The sequence below is a fragment of the Perca fluviatilis genome, chromosome 2 (genome assembly GCF_010015445.1).
Source record: "Perca fluviatilis chromosome 2, GENO_Pfluv_1.0, whole genome shotgun sequence".
Taxonomy (NCBI): domain Eukaryota; kingdom Metazoa; phylum Chordata; class Actinopteri; order Perciformes; family Percidae; genus Perca; species Perca fluviatilis.
Genome location: NC_053113.1, coordinates 957551 through 978205, shown reverse-complemented (window position 1 = coordinate 978205; position 20655 = coordinate 957551). Strand labels below are relative to the sequence as shown.

At 39.2% G+C, this 20655-nt stretch overlaps 2 protein-coding genes across 4 annotated transcripts in view; both read left to right on the top strand.

Annotated features, from left to right (window-relative positions):
- The window catches only part of LOC120570713 (NACHT, LRR and PYD domains-containing protein 12-like), a 565262-nt gene that overhangs the window by 435726 nt on the left and 108881 nt on the right, over nt 1-20655 (top strand). The window lies entirely within an intron of this gene.
- On the top strand, nt 468-8558 carry LOC120571545 (probable chromo domain-containing protein LHP1). Of its 3 annotated transcripts, none has more exons than XM_039820562.1 (3): nt 468-575; nt 1738-1890; nt 8276-8558. In XM_039820562.1, the coding sequence occupies exons 2-3, from the start codon at nt 1798-1800 to the stop codon at nt 8531-8533; spliced, it is 351 nt and encodes a 116-aa protein (XP_039676496.1). In that variant the 5' UTR covers nt 468-575; nt 1738-1797; the 3' UTR covers nt 8534-8558. The 3 variants fall into 3 exon arrangements, with proteins under 3 accessions (XP_039676496.1, XP_039676487.1, XP_039676505.1); XM_039820553.1 differs by having other exon boundaries at nt 475-557; XM_039820571.1 differs by lacking the exon at nt 468-575 and adding an exon at nt 600-676.

Genomic DNA, 20655 nt, shown 5'->3' with positions numbered 1-20655 from the left:
GCATGTATAGAGCCAGCATATTTTCACAAGTAAATGGGTGAATTAAGGGTTTATTTCAACCAAACCAGAGTGGTGATTGTTGTTGGAACACTTTAACACTATAATTTATTTTTCTATTGACTATAAATGAAATCATGAAATTGCTATTTTATTTAAATGGAGTCTGGTCGAAACATACATTTAAATGCTTACATTATATTTAGTTATTTCTCTTTATACTTACAAATAGTTTTAATTTTGGAGCTGTACATTATTTAATACTCAAGTAAAGTACAAGTACCTTGAGTTAAGTCCAGTACTTGAGTAAATGTCCTCAGTTCCAGTCCACCACTGACTGATTAATGAACTGAATGTGTATCTGTTGTTCCCCTCCTGACCTCCAGGTGGCGGCGTTCTTTCATTTTAAACTTTTAATCTGAAAATCCCTGATTTGGAGGAAACCGGAAGTCTCGTTATTTCAATGTGATCTCGGGCTGGCGGCGGGATGGTTGTGTTGTTTATTAGTGAGTTTTAAACATAGACAGTATAAGAACGGTTTTAAGAAGACAGAGCTCCAGGTACACCCGCACACTCAGGTAAACACTTTAGTAACTGTTCTTTTACACGGCTATCAAAGCGAATAGAAGCCAGAGCTGCGCATGCGTTAGCTTCCCATTCTGCTGTTGCTAAGATTCAGGTAAACAGAACGTCCGTTGCTGAGCAACAGTCTGCTCCGTTAGTTGCTCCTCTGTAGTTCGGTGGGCTCGGTGAGATTCGGGGCTGAAGTTGTAACATTGTTGCATTTTTCATTTGGTTCGGTTTGCGTCACACTGCACTTTATCAAACGCAGCAAACAGTGGAAACACACGTCACGTGGTGGAAGCAGTCGCTTGTTGATTGGACAGAATATCAGAGGGAAACTCTCCGAAATAATGAAGCTCCACTACATTTCTACCGTGTTGGCTTTTCTGGTTCTGCTTTAGTGTTTCTAATATTTTAGAGGAAGGTGAACAATGGGAGCAGCGTCACGTGGTGGAAGCAGTCCAGAGGGTGGGGGGAGGGGGGTCTGGGTGTCCTCCCCCAGGGAAGTTTTGAGCGTCAGCAACTGCATTTTTGTTGCATTTGGATATGGTTTAATGCACCAATTTAATTTGGAAATACCTTGATTTAGCCTATGCTAAGAAGAAAACAACAGATAACAATTCAAAATATATAAAAAGTATAATGGAAAGTATGTTGTTGCGTATCATTGGGCATTTTTAAGTGGGTATATGGAATTCCTGGAGCTTTCTTAGTGGGTGTACTGCGTAGACTACACCACTGGAACTAACCTGCACACGCATTACATATGGATCTGAAAGTTCTCATCCCTTAAACCAGATATTTAAGTCTGTAAACTGTGTGAAAGGTTGAAACTGCAGGCTAGTAAATGCTCTGGTTTTGGTCCACTTCCTGTGTTTGGGTCGGATCGCGTTCCCACCTGAATAGTGTAGGTTTTCATTGATATGTGTCGGCAAAATCATTTTTTATTGAGTTTCCTGACATGCTCTGAGTGAATTTAATCTAAAAATTTTTTTTTACTTTTGTTACTTCTGAACTACTCCGAGTTCATTGTGTAGCGAGGAAGGAAATGGAACAGTTTTCCAGCCGCTGCTTTGAGTTTGCCGACTGTTGTTTTAGTTGTGTGTGGATGTGAGGGAAAGGAGAGGAGACAGCAGCTCCTGAATATCTCTGCGTGCTTTGATTTGTACTGAACAGAATCCAGAGTGAGTCCAGCAGCCCCAGTGGACATCTGCTGGATTTCAGGACAAGAGAGGAATGGAGGAGGACAACCAGAACCAGGAGCAGCGGAGCAACAAGGTCCCCAGAAGACCAGCAGCAGACTGGGACTCTGATACCAGCCATGTTCAGGTCAGTGTTCAGGGGGGTATCACACAAAAGTAGAATTTATAAATCCAGGATAACTGATGAAGAGAGGCTTGACCTAGTCTAATCTGTGCAGCCTGGCTTGGTGCGTTTCACGAAGGCCAAGCCAGGCTGAGGAGGAGAGACTAGGTGGAGTCAGGCTGAGGAGGAGAGACTAGGTCGAGTCAGGCTGAGGAGGAGAGACTAGGTGGAGTCAGGCTGAGAGACTAGGTCGAGTCAGGATGAATACAACATGTGTATATTGCTGTTCAGTTAAGTACTGTTATTATTTAAAGTTGTGACCATTATGTTATATAATTATTCATGTGACAGTTGTTACAACAATAATGTTGACATTGTTAATGTTATATTGCTGTATGAAGACTGCAGTTCATATTGTTGTTAGAAGTTTGATGAATATATTACTGCAGTTGTTGAGATAATTAGAAAAGGCTGGTAAAGTTGCCAAATGTGTTTTAAATGAAGTTAGTTACTAAAGGCAATATATGAAGTGCTGTAAATGTGTGTTTCTATACCAATGCACCTTCAGTTATTTTATTTGATAATTTTTTTGTATTCTTTAACGACTTTTTTAAAAAGCGGACGATTGTACATTTTTAAGAACACATCCTCATCCATAATTCTCCCAAATTATAGTCTTAGTTCACTGGACCAGTAACTATATAGTGTCGACTACTGTACCTCCATGTAACAACAGGGAGAGGACACCTCAATGGTTTTTGACCTTATATTTGGCTGGGGGGAAATAACTGATGAATATACTCTGTTACATTCATGTTTACAGGGATTAATGTTCTCCGTCAATTTCCGTTAATTTGATTTCAGAAATGCCATAGCCTATCTGAGATCGATGCAGATCCGATGAGAAAGGAAAAAAAAGTGTGTGTGTGGGGGGTGGGGCTCAGGCGTAAATCAATCCGTTGTCACGAAAGAAAACAAAACGTCTGGCACCGTGCTACTAACAAGCTAACGTTAGCTCGTCGGTAAGAATGGGCAAGTGTGTGAAGGTCTGGCCAGAGATGTGGACCAGCTGGCGGACGAGGCTGAGAGCAATGTGGCTGAGGTTAGCACAACAAGCGGATCGGCTTGCGAGTCAGTCTACAGCTAATGAAACGGGGGACTGGAAGACCCACCTGCCGGTGTTAAAGCCCTACTGGTTTCCACCCTAACTGGTTTCCGTGTGTTGTGTTTAACAGCTGCCGATGTGGTCCGCCTCTGTCACCAGATTCCCCACACAATCACAAACATATTACTGGCGATTTTCAAATCGTTTCCCTGATCTACTGTTGCGAAAATGTTTGTCTAAGTAATCAACACATCACAGCCACCTACAAGAAAAAAAAGATCTAAAAACAATATAATCATTCAAGTTGAGGTCGAGCTGGTTTCGATCTTGTGGCATAAACATAACACTCAAGTCCACAGCTCTACGCAGTCAACACAGTCTCACTCCCTACTCGTCAAATGTATGACGCATGGTCAAGGACCCTGGCGTCAAGTTTCAACGAAATAGGGGTACCCTAGACGTTATTTTTCGACGAGGGGGTCCGTCAGATAGACATTCATGTTATTCCCTCACCGTCGGATATCGACGAAAGAAAAAAACCCCCCACCCCTTAACTCGAAATCTGTGACAGTTATTATTGGTATTTTTAGCCCAATAACCGCTGTTTTAATCAACATTATTCACGAGATATTATCATGGTTTATATGTATTTATTTTAATGTTATTATTTCGGTCTATTTCGGCCAGGGAAGCTGGGTTGCTTTTTTGTTGATTTATATTTTTTAAACTATAACGCTACATCTATCAACATTTATTTAGATGTTATCATGGTATTCATTTCTTTATTTTAATAATATTATTTCGTTCTTCTTACCGGTAAAATATTACAGTAGGCCTATATGCTGTAATTAGAACATTACGATATGATCCGAGCTTGACGCATTCAAAGCCAATATCCCCCAATGCAATGCGGCCATTCATTTCAAAGAATCGGGCAGCGATCAGCGGGTCTTTAACGCCAGGATCGCTTCAATATACATATATACAGTCAGTGATTGTGTCACCAGCAACAACACGTTGCTCAGGTTTGTTCCAGTAAGTTATGAACCATAATAACGTTTAAACGAATCCGCGGAAAACTCCGGAAGTGACAGGTAATGCGTCCGCTCAGCGGATAACGAAGATAAAAATATATAATATTCGTAATATTAATGTTTTTTTCTAATGTTGTATTTGAGGAGTTAAACAATAAAGATAGTTATAATATTAATATACAGTTTCATTTATTTGTCTACGTTTAAACGAATCCGCAGAAGTGACGTGGAAATTCCACACCTCGTCTGTGAAAGAATGTTCCACGTTGTACGTGAGAATTTACACAATAAAATACTAATAATGAAAAAATGGTGTTTTATATTTAGCACTTTGATTTGCCTTATATATACTATATAAAAAACCTACAGTTGAGTGTTTAGAAATACAGCCTAATGGCTTGTTTGACTAATTTCCATTTGTTTTGAATTGTACTGTTGTGAAAAACTATATACAAAGAGAAGCATTTTTTATTTTATTTTCCATGCATAGTTATTTAAAGACGCAATTTTATAATTTTGCAGTTGATGAATATTAATAGCAAAGACTAAAGGGGAAAAACATGAGTATATTTATGTGTGGGACTTAGTTTGATTTAAAATCACACTGCATTATTAGTTGTTTTAAATAAATTACTTTTTTGAAATTTTTGTTTGGGTATGTATACATATACAACATGTGTTTTGGCATTTTTGGCACACTGCTACCTCAGCCCTACTCCACAAAGACAAAACTCACACATCTCATTCAACCATTTCACAAGCTGAGAAAAGGGTCATGACATGGGTCAGAGCAGTGGTTCCCAACCTTTTTTCCTTGGTGCCCCCCCTACTCATGTCTAAGAAAAGCTGACCCCCTTTGAAACTGAAGTTGAGATAACTCTCGAGATAGAGCTGGGTCAGAGGATATCAGAGGTCATAAATAATGAACCAATCCATCGGCTCTGCTCCTATAGACCCAATGGTGTTCATATGGACAACATGCACCTTTGGCTGGAAGGCCCGTGTTGAAAGTGTGTCTTAAGTCAATTTATAACTTTAATATAAAATATTACTAATTCATAGCACAAAACCCGGAACCAGTTTCCTTGCATATTAGCGTCATGATTTGTGTGCGTCTAATGGTAACCACTATTTGGCAAGGCCACTAGCCATCATGGATGCGTTGTTGCTAACGGAAGGCACAGACGTGTCTGAGATAGATAAAACAGTGTTTATTCATTGTTATTGTACAAACATTTCTTTGTTTGAATTTAAATAATTAAAAAAGCTTTCACTGAAAAGTTATGTGTTTCATTATTAGTAGCCCTTGAATAAAAACAGTGAAGTCTTGCAAACTTCATTTTAGAGATTTGACTTGGTGTTTAATTGCATATCAACAATAAGAAAATGTCCCTTTAAACACTTTTGGCCTGAAGTAATTAGAGTGTAAGGTAAAGCCTTTCTACAATATGATTGCTGCAGTAGAAAAGAACAGCAATGGTTAGTCGTGGGATGGTACTGAAATATTTTTTTGTTCATCAGGAAAAGAGAATACAGGCAATACTCCCTTTACTTTGCTGTTTGCATCTTGTTGTACATTAAAACAATAGGGTGCGATCGCAAAAGGGGTGCTATCTGTATGTAGATGTGAACAGCTTATGACTTGGCCTGAAAAAAAGTTCAGTTAAAAGATTTTTTTTCACCTTAATCCCTGTGTTTACTGTGTGCATTATATTTATCACTTAATTCTCTTTATAGTTTCTAGATTTTAGAGTCCAGTGTCTTTCTGTTCTGTGTCCATATATACGAGGGAGCAAAGCATATAATATGTAGAGAATGAAACTCAGCCTCTATAAAAAAACTGTGAGAAAAAGCGTGACAGATAATAATGTTAACCGACTGTATAAATGATATATCTAAAAATAATATTTTTATCATATTATTTATATGTAGAGAAGGAAACTCGGCCTCTGTATAAACAAAAAAAACACATGAGAACAAGCGTTGTAGATAATAGTGGACCGACTGATGTATCTAACTACTAACAGTTGTACAAAAGCGAGCTGTGGAGGTTAATGACTTAGAAAATAAATATTTTAGAGAGAGAGAGAGAGAGAGGGAGGGAGGTTGAGAGAGAAGGAGAGAGAAATACATGCATCATATTCTAGTGTTGTAGAAAATGGATCTTCATAGTAAATTTCTTGAGTAACATTGTCTTTTGCTTACTTTTAAGGCAAATAGTACAATGTGTTAAATGGTATAGGGTTTCAGTTCAGAGCAGTGGTCAGTAAAATGTATATTTTTAGGCTGCTTACACATTCAGTCGGTCTGTGATCGTCTGTGTCAGGGACCAAGCAGTATAGGCAAGGACACATGGTTGTTGTTCAGAAAAATGTAGGCTTTATTTTTTCCAGCTATATCCATTAAAGTTAAAAATAAAAATACTTAGAATTGGGTCTTTAACAAAACTGAGGTCAACAGAACAATAATACCAGGTACCTTTTTTAACAGAACAAAACCCGACCTCCAGAGAGACTGGAGAGAGGGGTATATATACCCCAAGACTAGCCTACCCCAAACACAAAGGGAAGAACATGTAACTTACTACAGTAACCAACCATAAGAAATTACTAAAAAAACAAACCCTACCAAAGCCCAATTTTAATCTAACCCAAACAAATTATCCACATGCTGCTGTGTTAAGTATTTTGTAGTTCAGAGTCCCCCTGCCCACTGCCAAGAGTTTGTCCCTTCCACTTCCTGGGGTGGAGTATAAAGGACAGTTTCAAACTCCAGCTCTCCCTTTTGGCAGATGGCTCAGCAGCATGTGGAGAAACCAAAGACAGGTATAAATCACTAACCGTTCTAATCAAATGATTACTATTATTAACAAAAATGCATGCACTCAGATTGGAAATGTTAGCATCATTTGTGAAAAGAATAAACATATCTAAAGAAAATGTGTTGGTGGTTATTTGTAAAAATCAAACCCATTACCCCACTTTAAATGCTGGCGGTGGATAGGGCAGTCACAGTCTGCCACGCTTTCTCTCGCTTTTTTATTACAGCGGCCGTGTTTCTTCTTTACAAATAAGGTGTTTCACGTTATCATACTTACACAAGAAGCTGCTCTTCACTCTGTATAAAGTATGAACAATGCATATTCTCCATTTTAGTATCAGTAAATCTGTTATCGACCTCGTGGTCTGGTAAGGAAAGCCGTGAACGCGCATCTATCTGAAATACTTCAGCCTGACTGGAGCTAGTCTCTCCTCCTCAGCCTGACTCAACCTAGTCTCTCCTCCTCAGCCTGACTCGACCTAGTCTCTCCTCCTCAGCCTGACTTGGCCTTCGTGAAACGCACCAAGCCAGGCTGCACAGATTAGACTAGGTCAAGCCTCGCTTTATTGGTTATCCTGGATTTACAGTACAGGCCAAAAGTTTGGACACACCTTCTCATTCAATGCATTTCCTTTATTTTCATGACTATTTACATTGTAGATTCTCACTGAAGGCATCAAAACTATGAATGAACACATATGGAATTATGTACTTAACAAAAAAGTGTGAAATAACTGAAAACATGTCTTATATTTTAGATTCCTCAAAGTAGCCACCCTTTGCTTTTTTTGATAGCGCTGCAAACCCTTGGTGTTCTCTCAATGAGCTTCATGAGGTAGTCACCTGAAATGGTTTTCACTTCACAGGTGTGCTTTGTCAGGGTTAATTAGTGGAATTGTTTCCCTTATTAATAAAAAAAGCAAAGGGTGGCTACTTTGAGGAATCTAAAATATGACATGTTTTCAGTTATTTCACACTTTTTTGTTAAGTACATAATTCCATATGTGTTCATTCATAGTTTTGATGCCTAGTGATAACCTACAATGTAAATCAACGGCAAAAATAAAGGAAATGCATTGAATGAGAAGGTGGGCCCAAACGTGCTTGGCCTGTACTGTATAAATTGCCTTTTGGTGAAACAGCCCCTGGCCTGCCTTGTTGCACGATCAAAACGTTGTTCTAAACTTGCCATTTTCACTGTGTAGCTTGCTAGCTCAAAGTTTGTTGTTGTTTTCCGAAACAAACTGAGTTTTGCAAGGCGAGGTAATTCAGGAGATACTTCACACTCTGAATTCCTATGGGTTGTTCACCTCATCAGCATTTTCTCCATTCAAACAGAACATTTGAATCTAGTAAAACAGGGTAAACTATAATTCACTCCAACCTCCCATTAGTTCTTCTAACCCTTGTATCATTATCTCTGCATGTTTCCCCCTTGGGTCTACCAAAGGTGCCCTCAGCAGACGTCAAGCAGGAGACCGGAGAAGGAAAGAAGGACAAGAAGGGCAAGAAGGCCGAGGAGGAGGAGCAACCTGCAGCAGCAGAAGTGAAGGAGGAAGAGGAGGAGCAACCTGCAGTACCTCCTGCCGCAGCAGCAGTCAAGGAGGAAGAGGAGGAGTATGTGGTGGAGAAGGCTTTGGACCGCAGAGTGGTGAAGGGAAGAGTAGAGTTTCTGCTGAAATGGAAGGGGTTCTCAGAGTATGTATGAGTCTATAATATTAATACTTTGTGTTCTTGGTCCTAAATAAATAAATAAATAAATAAATATATATATATATATATATAGTACAGGCCAAAAGTTTGGACACACCTTCTCATTCAATGCGTTTCTTTATTTTCATGACTATTTACATTGTAGATTCTCACTGAAGGCATCAAAACTGAATGAACACATATGAAATTATGTACTTAACAAAAACATGTGAAATAACTGAAAACATGTCTTATATTTTAGATTCCTCAAAGTAGCCACCCTTTGCTTTTTTTGGTAACTCTTGGTGTTCTCTCAATGAGCTTCATGAGGTAGTCACCTGAAATGGTTTTCAATTCACAGGTGTGCTTTGTCTGGGTTAATTAGTGGGATTTTTCCCCTTATTAATAAAAAAGCAAAGGGTGGCTACTTTGAAGAATCTAGAATATAAGACATGTTTTCAGTTATTTCACACTTTTTTGTTAAGTACATAATTCCATATGTGTTCATTCATAGTTTTGATGCCTTCAGTAAGAATCTACAATGTAAATAGTCATGAAAAAAAAAGCATTGAATGAGAATGTGTCCAAACTTTGCTGCCGTACATATATATATATATATATATATATATATATATATATATATATATATATATATATATATATATATATATATATACATACATACATACATACATACATACATACATACATACATACATACATACATACAATTCCGGCATTGTATCATGCCCTCAATGTTGAAGGTTTGGGTATTTTGACACTAAGTTGCAGACCATCAAATAACCTTACGAAATGGCAATAGAAAAAAGGAATAATACAAATTAGCAATTAGAGTGAGAATGTATTGCCTAAAAACAAAGCCTGAGGAGATTTTCTTCTGTCTGCACTCACCTTTCACTGTAAAAAAAAAAAACCCCTCCCCCCCCTTATCAACCCAGTACATGCAGAAACACAAGGAGAAGGAGGAGAAGAAGAAGGAGGGCAAGAGGAGAGTTGTCAGTGAGGCCTCGGGAGACTCAGAGGAGCGAGGGAGCAAGAGCAAGAGGAAGAAGGAGGAGGTGAGCGAAGGAAAGAGGTTACTCCAGACTGAAGAGTCCCAGAAATCTAATCTCAATATTAATGAATGCATACAGAGGGTTTCACAAATATCTTTTAGGATTTATATATAAATGACTCTTGACATTGCAATATGCAGATGCATGCACATACACATACATGTAAAATAATAGGGGTGCAATGGATCCCCAAACTCACGGTTCGGTTTGGATCATGGTTTTGAGTCACAGATCGGATACATTTTTCGGCTCAGCACAAGAAAGGTAGGAATTTAAATGATTTATTAAAAATGTAATAATAACATAACTAGGGTTGGGCATCGAGAACTGATTCCTATTTGGAATCGTTTCAAAAATTACGATTCCATCGGAATCGTTTCTTTATTGGAATCGTTTGGAATCGTTTGGAGGATTTTGTTTCAAATCTGATCATGGGTTCCAAATTTAACATGCGCAAGTTTTGGTTTCCATAGCAGCCAGGCGCTTGTATTGTTGCAGCCATGGAGCACAGTAAGCGTTGCTCTAGTGAGGCTTTATTTGATGTTGAAAAAGCCCAGTCAAACTGTAACCCACCTTTTTGAATCAAAATAAAAATGTCCTCTTATTTGTGAAATAAGCATGTGACCCGTTTCAACTCCACCAATCAAAAAATCGGAATCGAGAATCGATAAGAACCGGAATCGAAAGGAAGAATCGGAATTAGAATCAGAATCGTTAAAATCTAAACGATGCCCAACCTTAAACATAACAATAATAACTTATTTCACAATTATATTGCTGTTAAACAACCTAGTTGATCCTCCTCAGCCTGGCTTGGCCATCGTGAAACAGAACGCCAGGATGCTCTGATCAGACTAGGTCAAGCCTCGCTTTATCGGTTATCCTGGATTTATAAATTCTACTGTTGTGTAATACCACTTTAACAACACATTGATTTCATGTCATTCTGAGCCATTTGGTTTCTTGTAGGGATGCGATTACCGGTGTAACGGTAAACCACGGTAAAAATGTTGACAGTAACAATTACATCCGAGTAGGACTGCACAATTAATCAAATTTTAATCACGATCCTGATTTTGGCTTCCCACGATCAAATTTGCGTGATCGAGCGATATTTAAAATGCGTCATTCCGCTCATAGAACGCTCCGTAACGAAGTTTTTGCAAAGCCAATCTAGTGCTCCATAAACGACTCTCTGATCACGTGCCTCCATGAGCCAGTCGGAGTTGCTCCCTGCACCGCGCAGCTTAGTTTCTAGATGTAGACAGTCACAGAGTAGGACAGAGGACTGTGAAGAAAATTCCACAACAGATAGCAGTCGGTCATCATAAGCCATTTACGATGTTTACAAGTAAACGTAGCATTTTGTCCCGTCTGTGTTGTTTTTCAACGGTGGGAAACCTGTAGCAGGAAAAGTTAACTCTCTCCTTGATTTTACGTTGGTTATGGAGAACGAGAACCAGGAAATGAGTCGGGGGAAACCATAGTCGCTATGACAACCAGACACGCTCACCTCAGGCATGAGGCAGTACTATCTGCAGTGGAAAATGGAGGTAACGGTGTTACATTACGGTTCGTTTGTTTAAATATCACAACACATGTCCATCAAAAGATTAACGGGAACCTGTCTTTAACTGTCTTTTTAGAGTTAAACTACAGCAAGCGTTCCCTGTGGGCTTGACAACCTTGCTGTCCGGCCGACACACACACACACACACACACACACACACACACACACACACACACACACACACACACACACACACACACACACACACAAAACACACACACATACGATCCACAAGCGCCCGGCCGACGAGCGGGAGAGAGAGAGATACCCGTCAAATATGCTATATACATTAGATTTAGTATGTAGTTGATACTTTTTTGGTGTATTTGTTTTCTGATTTTAACGCTATAAAGACCGTTGTCGTGCTTGCATTACTCCCTTACCCCTCCTATAGTCCCTATGGCCACTTGGCCAGTGCGAATGCGAATTGAAAAAACGGTTTTGGGGGAGTAGTAGAACTGCTTAGAAGTGGACTTTTCCTATAACTATGATCCTGTAACTACCTGTTCGGAAAGCGGCTATTATGTGACAGATTATTAGTGAGAATGTTCGTGTGAAATTGTAAAACATTTGCACAAAGCAAGCTGATCCACTTTTCCATGTTGATAAGAGCATTAAAATGAAAGTTAGTTTTCTCCCCTCTGTGTTTTTTTCTGTTGGCCTGCCTCTCTCTGTGCCTATTCTGCTCTCCCCCTCCCACTGCCGCTGCCAGCTGATTGAGCGCTGTTCTGTTCCCCCGCGTAACACAAAAAGAAATCAAGGAACATTTAGAATAGATAAAAATGTGCGATTAATTGCGATTAATCGTGAGTTAACTATGACATTAATGTGATTAATCGCGATTAAATATTTTAATCGTTTGACAGCACTAGTTAAAATATAATAAATAATTGTGATATTTAGTCGTGATCACATATTTAGTCATGGGTTTTACTGCCTCGTTATCTTCAGTAAGTGTTCTATTATTATGTGGAAGTTTAGCCCGTGTTACGACGTGACATTTAGAGAGAGAGAGAGGGAGATATATTATAGCCTTGATAATATTGCTGTTGCTGTGTTTCTTATTGCATAGCTGATAGATGTGCAGATTCTGCCTTTTACTGCCTCGATACTGGTTTACTGCCTTATCTTCAGTAAGTGTTCTGCTACAATGTGGAAGTTTAGCCTGCGTTATGACGTGACATTTGGAGAGAGAGAGAGAGAGAGAGAGAGAGAGAGCTTGATGATGTTGCTGTGTTTCTTATTTCATAGATGTGCAGATTGTTTAATATTACTTTTGCAGCCATGTGTTGATATTTAGCTTGTGTTAGGGCAATTTGCTGGCAAGGTGCAATCACCAATAAACGGAGTAGCCTGTGGAGCCACATGCTTAGCTATAGCTACTATATGCTTATGAATGTGCATTATTATTTGCTTATATTTCAGAACCACATCCAACTTCACATGTAACGTCAAATACAACTTCATAGTTAACTTCATGTGGAGTCCTGGATCTCAAAGTTGGACATCTCTGGTTCATGTTCTTACCGGACACCCTACAGCGAGCCAGTGTTTCAGCAGCCAGTTTTTACAAGCCTATTGCCTATATTTTTGTGATATAATAAACACTGTTACAGTTTTTGAAACTATTTCAGCTTGTGCAGGCCTATCGGAGACTTGCCCAGGTAAATAAAATCCGAATTAAATTTTCTTTCCAAACAGTGATTTTTTTTTATTACAGCGCACACAGACCAGCTGCCTCCAGCCCCTCCCCCTCGCAAAGTTGCATGCCGCGTGCATGACAGCGTCAACGTTGCACTTGCTCAGAGAGGCTATCGTTCAGTTCAGTTTAATTTTATTTATATAGCACGTTTAAATACAACCGTAGTTGACCAAGGTGCTTAACAAGCTAAATAACTAAACAAAGTGATAATCTACACAAACAATACACAATACAAAATAACCAACAGTAGAAAAACAAATGGTCAAGGTATCAAAGCTCAACTTGAATTGAAAGCCAAGGAATAGTAGAGTCTTAAGCAAGGAGTTGAATGTTTCAACGGTCCGAGCAGTTCTTTAATGAATTTGTAAACTATTCCAGAGGTTTGGAGCAGCCACTGCCAAGGCTCGGTCACCTTTGTATTCTAAACTGGATCTGGGTACATCGAAGAGCATCTGAAGACCTCAGTGCTTTGACAGGTGTGAGGTGTAAAAGCTCTGATAAATAAGAAGGCGACAACACATTTAAAATCTTGAAAACAATCCAAAAGTTGAGCTGCTGCGTTCTGGACTAACTGTAACCGACGAAGGGTTGACTGATCCAATCCAACATGCAAAGAGTTACAGTAGTCTAATCGAGACGTAATAAATGCATGTATGGCTCTTTTGAAGTCTTTGCATAGCAGGTAGGGCTTGACCTTAGCCAAAAGTCCAAGCTGGAAGAAACTGGTTTTAACAGAACTAATCTGTTTGTCAGATTTAAAAGCACTGTTAAAAATCACACCCAGATTCTTGGTAAAAGGACGAATATGGGAACCTAAGGTATAAAGAGCATCTACACAGGCACTAAAATGTTCAGCACGACCAAACACAACAATTTCTATCTTATTGTCATTGAGAGAAAATTCTGATCCAACCAAGCAGTTCAGGAAAGGCTGAAATGTGTCCTTATCATTGTTGCTTTTTTTTTTTTTACAGGCAAATAGATTTGTACATCGTCTGCAAAACAATGGAACGAAATGTTACATTTTTTAAAAAAGGACCCCATTTTATCGTTGGTAGCATGCTGCTGGTGGTCTTGCAATGGGATTAACTGTACTAATAAACCGTTGAAACATCAGGGCCACGCTGCTGTGAAAGCACCCCGAACATCATTTATCTCTCTGCGGCAGTCTCCTCCGTTTCATGTATTTCTAATTGAGCTAACTAACCGGAGCCAACCGCTAATCGGAGCTAATGGTTGATAACCGAGCCTTCAGTTCTCCGTGCCTGTATCCATTTTCTGTATTTATGGACCCGAGCCCAAATAAAACTCTTAATTTTATTAAATTGGCTGTAAAAGTTTTAAACTACAACTCAGTTGTTTGAATGACAGAAATCTGCTCAGATGAGAACTTAATGAGTGCAACAGGTCATGTATAGTACATAACAGTAGGCTATGTTTAGGAACCCCAACACACGGATTCATAAATTCCCAAAAATGAGCAAAGATCTATCAAATAAAATGAACAAGAATTTACTTTAGATATTCCTTGTCTTATGTGATTTAACAGGAGTTAGGAGGAAACAGTTTTGAGATTAATAACATGTAATTTTCTATGGCATTATTTTTGTGACTTTCCGCCGACCCGTTTGTTTGTGGTTGTTGCCATGGTAAATTGTAGTATCATGGCTCCTTTCATACTGCCTTTTTATAGTAGTGGTGCATGCACGTAACCCTGAGTGAACCTACTCCGAGTTGATTGAACCAACTCTAATCAGCTGTTCTGGAACCGAAAACTCAGTTTCCATCTCAGGGTAAATCAACTCAGACATCAGGGTTAGACTCAGAGCTTGTTAAACCTCCTACCTGGAACGGACCCCAGGAAGCGCAGGAAACGAGAAAGCTGGGAGCAAAACTGCAAACGCGATGGAGAGAGCAAAAGACTGATCATTGAGAAAGAAGCAGAGGGAACTGTAAACAAAAGGACATAATATCAAACAAATAAAAAACCAATAGTTTACGACTACACACACGTTTTGTTTGCAAGTTTTAAGTTTTACCTTTGCTTGAGTTAGTGTTTTTTCTTTGATACTTGAGAAGTTTTGCTTGGAATTAGTCACAAAAATAATCCCATAATTTTTTGAATGGAGTATAGTATTATGGGTATTTCATCTGCTGAACTGTTAACATTTGGCAAAAAAACCAACAAAACTGATTTAGTTGTCAAAGAACATCATGAGCCGCTTTCCGACCAAGTAGTTACAGGAACGTAGTTATAGGAAAAGTCCACTACTAAATGGATCTACTAACCACTCTCCCTCAAAACAGTTTTTTCCAATTGCATTCGCACTGGCCAAGTGGCCGTATGGACTGGTAGGAGGGGTAAGGGAGTGATGCAAGCATGGCAACGGTCTTTATAGCATTAAAATTAGAAAACAAATGCACCAAAAAAATATGAACTGAATACTAAATATAATGTATATAGCATATTTGTCATAATTTTAACAAGTCTCCCGAAGAGAAACATATCTCTCTCCCCCTCTGCTGCCTGCTACGCTGTGTGTGTGACTGTGTGTGACTGTGTGTGACTGTGTGTGTGTGTGTGTGTGTGTGTGTGTGTGTGTGTGTGTGTGTGTGTGTGTGTGTGTGTGTTTGTTGTGTGTGTTTGTGTGTGTGTGTGTTTGTGTGTGTGTGTGTGTGTGTGTGTGTGTGTGTGACGGCCGGCCGCAGGACACGCTTGTGGAGTTTAACTCCAAAAAGACAGTTAACCACAGGTTCCTGTTAATCTTATGATGGACATGTGTTGGGATATTTAAACAAACGAACCGTCAACAGCGAAATAAAAGCCTGTTATCAACGAGAGCGGTCTGAGAGACCTCCAGCTTAAAGCGGGGTCTCTGATCATGACTGGCCGAGCGTAGAGATAGCGGCCGGGGCAGGTGCCTGCCGACTGTCGCCTCACTTCATGGAGCTTCTCAACTCTGAAAACTTTGAAGCAAATTGTCAATTCAGCATCAATTTACGCAAGACTGACTATATTCGAAATCTAAACAGTTCATTTCTCGCCTAAAACGTTGTCAGAAGTGAAATTAGTGATGAATAAAATAATAAAATTGTCCCGTTGTTGGTCTGTCTGTACCGGAAACCTGACCCTCATTGACCTAGGTTCATATACTGAAAAGGGAACAGCGAAAAGAGCCTGCCCTGAAGTAGGAGCTGAAAGAGTTACAGGAACTGCGGCCAGAGAAACTTAAAATTGGTCCAGTCGGAACACAAGAAAAATAGAGTTCTAGGAATTTTATATTCTAGGAACTGCTAAAATCCGGTCGGAAAGCGGCTATGGCTTCACTTTTTTGTCATTTCTTTAAAATGTAACGAGCAATTTTTTTTTTTTTTTTTATCAGAATACTGAAAGCAGCAGAACTGAGTAGGCTACATTTTAATATCTGTTTATTTATCACAAGTTATATCATTATCGCGATATTCAACAGCGTTACAGCATATATTGCATATTTTCCTTATATCATGCCGCCCTAATAACTAGCAAGTCCACGGTTTAAGAAGGTTGTTCAATAACTCTCTCTCTCTCTGTTTGTCTGTTGCTATAGAAACGGAGAGGAGGAGAGGGACCCAAACGTCACCACTGTCAACACTCTGACAAATCTTTCACAACATCTGGATATTTAAAGATTCATCAGAGAGTTCACTCTGGAGACAATCTACACAGCTGTGATCAATGTGGGGCAGCTTTCACACAACAGGGTGACATAAAAAGACATCAATGCATTCACACTGAAGAAAAGCCTTACAGCTGTGATCTATGTGGTAGAACCTTTTCTAGGAGTGGTAGCCTTAAATCTCACCAGCGTGTTCACACTGGAGAGAAGCCTTACAGCTGTGATCAATGTGGTAAAACCTTTTCTAAGAGTGGTAACCTTAAATCTCACCAGCGTGTTCACACTGGAGAGAAGCCTTACTGGTGTGATCTATGTGGTAAAACCTTTTCTCATAGTGGTAACCTAAAATTTCACCAACATGTTCACTCTGGAGAGAAGCCGTACTGGTGTGAACAATGTGGGAAAACTTTTGCTCGGAGTAGTGAATTTAAAAAACATCAACGCATTCACACTGGAGAGAAGCCGTACAGCTGTGATCTATGTGGTAAAACCTTTTCTCAGAGCAGTAGCCTTAAATCTCACCAGCGCGTTCACACTGGAGAGAAGCCGTACTGCTGTGAACAATGTGGGGAGACTTTTTCTGTTAATGGGTCCCTTAAAAAACATCACCGCATTCACACTGGAGAGAAGCCGTACAGCTGTGATCTATGTTGTAAAACTTTTTCTCATAGTAATGGCCTTAAATATCACCGACGTATTCACACTGGAGAGAAGCCGTACTGGTGTGAACAATGTGGGAAAACATTTTCTCTGAATAGTCACCTTAAAAGACACCAGCGCGTTCACACTGCCTCGTTGTGAACATGTTTCCGAGCCAAGCTGTTTCCTCCTGCCTCCTCCTCATGCCCTGATAGCTGTGTTGTTATTTTCTGATCTTCTCTCCACATTGAAGGCTGACCAGCAGTAACTTTATCTTCTGAACAGCATGGATGTTATCCTGGCTAGGACTACACATTACACTCCCTCCCTTTGAAGGGGTTTATTCCACTCAAAATTAGTTAGTTTTCCTGTAATATAATATTCTGAGTTCAGGGATCAACTGCTAGCGCTTTTTAACTAATGCTGCAACGAAGAAGTGTTGTTCTTAATTAATCACCTTGTAAATACAATTTACAAAAATCCCCATCGCTGTTTACTAAGGTGATGTCAAATTGCTGATATATTCAGTTTTTCACCAGCGTTGACAGTTACTTTAAAAAAGTAACTTAGTTACTTTACAGATTATTTGATTTTAAAAGTAACAAAGTTAGATTACAAGTTACTTTATTAGTTACATTCAGCAACTGCCGACAACACCCCCACAGCCTCAACATAAAAATGACAACCGGTTTACTGTGAGGCAGCTCGGCATTACCAGTAGTAGGATCTGGTTTATTATGGCACGAAAGAGAGCAAGTCAACCGTGTTTAAGGACAGCATTTCCTCTACAACATACTGCCAGACTAACTTCTTCAACTCTCCCCCACTTACTGGTTTTGCGTTTGGGTGGTGGGGGACCTCCTGCTCTCTGCTTCCCACCACCTGCTGGGACTTGCTCTGTAAGTTTGACTGCAGCGCTGCGACTGCAAAATGTTTCTTCAAATCTGACGTAGTGTTTTTGTAGCTAGATAGCACTTTGTCGCCACCAGCACGGAGTGTACAACCAACCTTAATATTGCCGTCTTTAGCTGACACAAACTCTAAATAGTGACTGTATTTCCAGCTAGAAAACGTGCATCTCTCTCCTCCCTCCATTGTTGTTTACGTTTGTGTTGCTGCGTGGTACACGTGACCTGTCCTCATGCTGAAAACGTGAACTGTCCTCATGCTGAAAACGTGAATTGTCGCATACGTGACTTCACTTCCCGAGACGCGGAGGTGAAAAAAGTACTAAAATATTGTACTCAAGTAAAAGTACAAATACTTTGATTAAATATTACTCAAGTACAAGTAAAAATACCTATCTGAAAAATTACTCAAGTAAAAGTAATAAGTAGTTCATTTAAAATGTACTTTAAGTAAAAGTTACTTAGTTACATTTAAAAAAAACAACTGTAAAACGGGGGGGGGGGGATCTCTCCCATGTAGTGAATATAGGACAAGGGGTCATACATTTTAATTAAAGAAAAATCCATACAAATGTATACATATGTAATAACAACATAACACATGTCACACATGTGTGACCCTTAGAAAGATATAATCTGCAATTTTAGTTCAGACCATCCCATAACATGTTTTCAAACAATCAACTGAAAGTGAAAGTACCATACAATGTTAGTTCTGAGGGCCGTCTTTCTTTTCTTCACAAACAACAGTTATAATGCAAATCAAGGCCAAATCATGTGTTTTGACTCCATAAATGGGTTAGACCCAGGGCTGGGCAGAGATGCTCCCAAGTCTCTGAGCTAGAGTCCAAGTCAAGTCTCAAGTCTTTGAGCTAGAGTCCAAGTCAAGTCTCTGAGCTAGAGTCCAAGTCAAGTCTCAAGTGTCTTGTGGTTATAATAAGTGTTGTATCACGTACAGCGACCCATCCAGGCTGCTTAGAACACTACATAGCTATATATAAGGAATTCAAAGCATGCAATATGTTATTATGACTCCTTTATCTATCAGCATACAGTATCAGCTTTTATTTTGGTATATATTCAGTGTAAACAGACTATTGCAACATGATAAAAACACCAAGAATGCTTTACTTTTAAGTTAATATCTGTATTTTGCCTTGTAGCTTGAACATACAGTACAGACCAAAAATTGAGGTTCTGAAGAAAAAGGACTCCCTTGTCTGTCGATGAATTATAATGAAAGGCCTTGGCTCCTATTGTGCTGGCTCTGTGGGGCCATAAGACCAAATATAGAAAATGTTATAATTCACAACACTAAAATTGACATACTTGTATTTAGTTCAAAACTGCAAAACATCACAGTGTAGCTAAATGCAAAACACTATCTCAAGTCGAGTCTGAAGTCACTGTGTGTGCGACTTAAGTCGCACTCGAGTCCGAGTCTCAAACTCGATTCCCCATCTCTGAGGCTGGGCGATATGGAGAAAATCAAATATCACAATATGTTTGACCAAATACCTCGATACCGCAAAGATATTGGATTGTTGACTATTGGTGCTTTCACAAATTATTTACACAATGTGATCTTAGATAAATAATCACCAGTAATGTGGATATTATGACTAAGTGGGGAAAGGCAAATAATAGAACAGTCTGGTAAGTTCAGAAAATGACATCACTTTACTGTAACGCAGCCTTTAAAACCAGGAGAAGACACTTATGTCATATCACGATATTACGTATCCAAAATCTAAGACGATATCTAGTCTCATATCACGATATCGATATAATATTGATATATTGCCCAGCTCAGCTGTTTAATATAAACAGACCCTAATGTTCACAGCCCAGACTAGCAGCTAGCTTCTACACCTAAGTAGCGCGTATGAGCTAATTAGATGTATGTGAATTAATTCAGCCAGTCTCCTACATACGTTGTTCTAAGGCAGGGGTGGGCAATTCATTTTCCCAAGGGGCCACATGAGAAACAGGGACTGTTGTGGGGGGCTGTGCAGACTGCTGGTGCATTACATAGACAGTATATAAGAAGGTGCGTTACAGTCTATGGTCTGGTGTAGTCATTCCGGGCGCGATTTTATTTTTTATGGGATTTGTAATGTAGCGAAATACAATCCTTCAGTCAAAATGTAATCAAGTACATTTTAAAATACCGATTTTAAAAACTACTTAATACACAACAAAACTACTCAATACAGTAACGTGAGTAAATGTATTTTGTTACTTTCCACCTCTGCCGAGACGCAAGAAGAAAGCAAAAATATATATTTTTACTAAGGAAAATGACAAAAATAGTAACGCACAGTGACTTGGTTAATTAACTTTAATCTGATTACTGGTTTGGAAATAGTAACACGTTAGATTACTCGTTACTGAAAAAAGTGGTCAGATTACACGGTAACGAGTTACTGGCATCACTGATTGTCACTTAAAACGAAAAAAACTTTAATCGGAACATGTCTGCTGCTGCTTAAAAATGAATTGAACAGTTGATGTGTTTAAACTGCGTCTCTGGACGCCATCTTGGGACGAACAACTGATCTTAAAGAAAGATAGTTGTACTGCTTTT